A 5,097-nucleotide genomic window follows, 5' to 3' on the forward strand; every position below is an offset into this window, starting at 1 on the left:
CTGGAGAGGTGCCAGTTCACCTCCTGGGAACTGCCAAGGTGCTTTTGAGCAAGGCCCCAAACCCCCAACTGCTCAGGGAGCCTGTCTATCGACATTTAGTGCATGTATAGGTACTGAGCATGTGTGTGTATTTCAGGCCTGTGTGTAATGTGTAATAACAACAGAGTGAAAACGTTGTAATTTCCTTTGCAGGATTAATAAAGAATAACTTTTTATTATTATTATTACTAATCACAATAACCCATTCTGTGTCAGGAGTGCGAGTCTGCTGCAGGCCCTGGAGGAGAGCTACGAGTTGGATCTGATCTACATCACCGAGAGGATCATCTCCGTCTCCTTCCCCAGCAGCGTGGAGGAGCAGAGCTACGCCGCCAACCTGCGGGAGGTCGCCTCCATGCTGCGCTCCAAACACGGCCACAACTACCTGGTACAGTTTCCCTCCAAACAACTGGACAGTTATGGCAGGAAGACAGCATTTTTGCTTCATAAAAGAAATTGAGTTAATGGCATTGACTTTTAGGCAGGAACATCAGGTCATTAGAGCTGCCCGGATCAGCTGATCATCAGCTGATCTCTCTCAGTCCCAACCGCATATTTACACAGCAGAGTGGTTATACGGTTGCTATCTGGTGTTCATTGACCAGGGGGGTCTCGCATAAAAGTAGAATTTATAAATCCAGGATGTCGTTAACAGACAAGGTCAATCACAGATCTACTGACGCTAAAATGGAGAAAACACATTATGTAATTTTTTTACACAGAGTAAGCAGCAGCTTCATTTGGAATTAGGACAATTGTGGAATCAATCATGTTATTTTGGGGAATTACAATTGGGTAAATAAAAAGAACATTGATATAGGAAAAGGGGTCAATTTAACCCGAGGTCAACATGAGGGTTAAATCATACAGTATATTTGGCTTTGAAGAGCGTATACTGTATAATACAAAATATTCTCAATATAGTGTACAATTTAAGGGGTACTTTGCAGATATGTGCAAATAAACGTCCATTAGTCACATTAGTTAGTGTGTTAGTCTAATGTTTTTTTTCTCAATGACGAGTGATATCAAGCAGAAGAATTTGAGTCATAGCGGTTGTATTTGGTTATTATCAGATTGATTTTAGCTCCCTGTTTTATAAACAACACATGTCTTCTTTCCTGTCAGTATACAATGAAATGATTAAGAATTTAAAATAATGGCGTTTACTTTGACGTCTTCCTTAGCTCTTCAACCTCAGTGAGAAGCGCTACGACATCAGCCAACTTAATCCAAAGGTAACCCTCCTCTCGTCTCCTCGTTTCCTCTCCTCTCCTTTTCTCTCCTCTCATTTTCTCTCCTCGTTTTCTCTTGTATCCTCTCATCTCGTCTCCCTTCCTCTCCTCTGTTCCTCTTGTTTTCTCTCCTCTCATCTCGTCTCCCTTCTTTTCTTTTCCTCTCCTCTCTTCCTCTTGTTTCCTCTTGTCTCATCACCCTTCCTCTCCTTTTCTCTCCTGTGTTCCTCTTGTTTTCTCTCCTCTCATCTCGTCTCCCTTCCTCTCCGTTCCTCTCCTTTCCTCTTTTCCTCTCCTCTCTTCCTCTTGTTTCCTTTTCTCTTGTTTCCTCTCGTCTCATCTCCCTTCCTCTCCTTTCCTCTCCTCTCTTCCTCTTGTTTCCTTTTCTCTTGTTTCCTCTCGTCTCATCTCCCTTCCTCTCCTTTCCTCTCCTCTCTTCCTCTAGTTCCACTTGCTTCCTCTCCTCTTGTTTCCTCTTGTCTCTTTGCTTGTCTTGTCTTTCTTTTTGTGTCTTTGTATTTTAAAAAGCCTTTTTAACATCGAGTGTAGGGGATTACAGATAAAAATAGCCTTTTGGCTAATTCAGGCTTTTTTGACCCATGAGAAATCATGTGTTTTATTAATTTTAACAAACTGTCCCCTTTCATAAAATAAACTGAACTGAAATCCCTCCCTTTCCTTTCCCTCTCTTCCTCTAGTTTCCTTGTTTCCTCTCCTATCCTCTCTTTTTCTCTCACTTCTTCTCATCTCCCTTCCTGTCTTTTCCTCTCCTTTCCTCTCTTCTTCTAGTTTCCTCTTGTTTCCTCTCATCTTGTTTACTCTCCTCTCCTCTTGTTTCCTCTCCTCTCGTCTCCTGTCCTCGTATTGTAGTCTGACTGACCCCTTCTCTCCTCCCTCAGGTGTTGGACTTTGGCTGGCCGGACCACCATGCTCCCGCCCTGGACAAAATCTGCAGCATCTGCAAGGCCATGGACACCTGGCTGAGTGCTGACAGCCACAACGTGGTGGTCATACACAACAAGGTGAGACTGAGAGAGGAGTGGAGGATGCAATGAGGGAGTGGGATCTCTAAACAGTAGAGGGTGCTCTCCGTCTCCTATCAGGACCCCTGCTTCCTGAGGCTGCGGCTGGTTTGCGTGTGTGTGTGTGTGTGTGTGTGTGTGTGTGTTTGTAGTGACGTTCTCCCTGAGTGAAATGCTGACATTCAGTTTGGGTTGGGCTGGCCGAGGGTTAGGAAAACACAAATTAGGGAGGTGAGGCAAACCACTCATCATGGCTGTTTAGGTTTATTTACTCTTTTACTTGTAACAATACCATACAACTGAGTTGACCAATGCTTTCCTGTTGTTGCCTCAACTTACTTGCATCACATTACACTCTTGTGGCAAACCACACCCGTCTGGCTCCTCAATATGCCGACACACACCATAAAAAAATAGATCCAAATGCAACTAATCCCAAATCATTTTCACGTTGACCCCACTGTGTGTCTGATTGTGTTTTGCAACATGAGAACGGGATCCGTGGCTCATGCCAAGACGTTCCCACAGGGAGGTTACAAACAAGGCGGTTGCCATAACAACTGGTGTTATTTCGCTGCCAGTTGAGTAATGCTGGTCACGGGTGTGAGGGTAGGCCTGGAAGTTGTGGTGGTCACTAGGGAAGTAGGCCGTTTTACTCCAATCAACAAATCATTTCCACTGGGCTCCGCGCTGTTTCAGCCGCTGTGCTATTTATAATGTGGAACCCACTCCTGCTCCACAGTGGCCCTTGTTTTAACGACGGACACGGATATGTAAAAGTAATGCAATCCGAGACCGGTGTTGTGTTGCCATAGTAACCATACTGACATGAGCTTGGACTTTAGCTCAGTGAACTACCTATTGAATGCCCAGCCACTATTTTGTAGGCAATTGATTTATTTTATGATTGAAAATTATATAACTAATGTAAGCAGATATTTAAAGGGGTACCCCTTCAATTTTACAGTCAGGTAACTTGTCTTGAGGGGCACAGTTCAGCCTGTAACAACAGTGCTTAAATATATATATATACAATAAATAACCCTGATGATGTCATCAGACTGGGGCTTGGAGACTTTCCATGTATCACGTATAATGTATAAATAAAGTTACAAACTGGGTGGATGGACTTTAAACGAGGTGGGCATTCACCAGGCAGCAGAGGCTCGACAACAGGCTACTAACACATTGCATTATGGGAAATATAGGTTCGTTACTTTTAAAAATTAATTAGTTACAGTTACTTGTTACTTCCAGTAGTAATGAAATTAGATATTCAGTTACAAATTATACAAGTAACTAGTTACTTCAGAAAGTAACTAATGCGTTAGTGGAACGTAAAATACATGTGCCTGTTCAATTATTTATGATAAATCTGAATATTATAATGAAATGGACACGTAATACAACAATACATTATTAACAGAAACCGTACACAAATCTGACTCTTTTAATGTTGCTGTGGGACTAAGTGAGACCAGCCTCCGATCAGATGCCATGTCTGGAGATATTATGTCTGGTGGATCAATACTAATAACAACATAGATGGTTTGAAACTTTTGATATTTATTTATTTATTTATTATGATATTTATTGCCCCTCAACAGGCCACAACAGGGCAAAATTAAATAATGCTTGGTTAGCACTATAGCACAAATCAATACCAAATATATATACACTCTTTTTAGTGTAAATAATGTAAGTGGCCTGATGTTTATACTTTTGCGCTAGTTACTGCCTCTGATTGGCTTACCATGATATTTTACTCAGCCAATCGTCAGCATTTATGCGCTTGTCTCGTGCACGGCCCACTGATCGAGGAAGAAGAAAAGTCTCTGCCTCTCGACTCAGAGATCGAGTTGTTCTGATGAAAAAGAAACCGCTTCAGTTATCGTAACGCGCCACATTTTTCGGGAGTAACGGTAACGGCGTTATTAAGATGGGAAGAGTAACCAATTAGATTACTCGTTACTGAAAAAGTAACGCCGTTATCCCATCACAAACCGCTTTCCAGTCAATACAGATGAACAGTATTAAAGAAATCAAAGATGCATAATATTACAAAATGTAATAGAAAACAAAACAACTGACATGATAAACGACGTGACATGAGAATAGCATTAAGAATAAATTAAAAACAGGAAGATGGGGCGAAAAATAAGTCAAGAGAGGACTTGACAGAAGCCACTGGGCAGCCTCGGACTGAATTAAAAGTGAGTTAAAAAGGTAGGTGTTTAGAATATGACTCAAAAATGTCAATAGTGGAACTTAATGTGCGACGGGAGGCTGTTGCCGAGCCTGTGAGCAGGACAGAAACAGCCGGGTCGCCTTTGGTTTGGAGGAATAACCAAAGTAGAAGAGTAGAAAAAGGGAAACAGTTTTTAACTTCTTCCCACTCCTTTCTGAACATGGACCTCCGTATTTGAATCATCTCCAGTCCTTTTGCTGACTATTTAGTTTTCTTGCTTGTTCTGTAATGTACATGTTCTTATTTATCTCACTGAAACACGTTCCTTCCCGAGGTGATCATGCAGAGGCACCGTGGCTCCGCTGGCCGCTTAGCACCGCCCCAGACGATGGGGATTGGTTTAAAACAGTGGTTCCCAAACTTTTTCAGCTCAAGTCCAAAGAGAGAAATTTGGTGTCTCCACGGGACCCAAATTTACAAAAGTACGCCATGAATCATTGTCACATCTACATTTTTTAACTGTGGACAAAAGACAGAACAAACCATGAATTTAAAAGTATATGAAGTATATTTATTCCATTATAATGAAGCCTTCAGCGCTGCTCGGTTCCCT

The 5,097-nt window shown here is 42.0% G+C and overlaps 1 protein-coding gene across 10 annotated transcripts in view; it reads left to right on the forward strand.

Moving 5' to 3' along the window:
• The window catches only part of tns1b (tensin 1b), a 231,673-nt gene that overhangs the window by 163,184 nt on the left and 63,392 nt on the right, over positions 1 to 5,097 (forward strand). For all 10 annotated transcript variants that reach the window (XM_032528897.1, XM_032528887.1, XM_032528891.1 and 7 more), the window contains 3 exons: positions 256 to 427; positions 1,227 to 1,277; positions 2,174 to 2,296. In XM_032528897.1, the coding sequence (XP_032384788.1) occupies positions 256 to 427; positions 1,227 to 1,277; positions 2,174 to 2,296 (346 nt within the window). The remainder of the gene's footprint in view (positions 1 to 255; positions 428 to 1,226; positions 1,278 to 2,173; positions 2,297 to 5,097) is intronic.

This window comes from Etheostoma spectabile, chromosome 11, assembly GCF_008692095.1.
Source record: "Etheostoma spectabile isolate EspeVRDwgs_2016 chromosome 11, UIUC_Espe_1.0, whole genome shotgun sequence".
NCBI classification, from domain to species: Eukaryota; Metazoa; Chordata; class Actinopteri; order Perciformes; family Percidae; genus Etheostoma; species Etheostoma spectabile.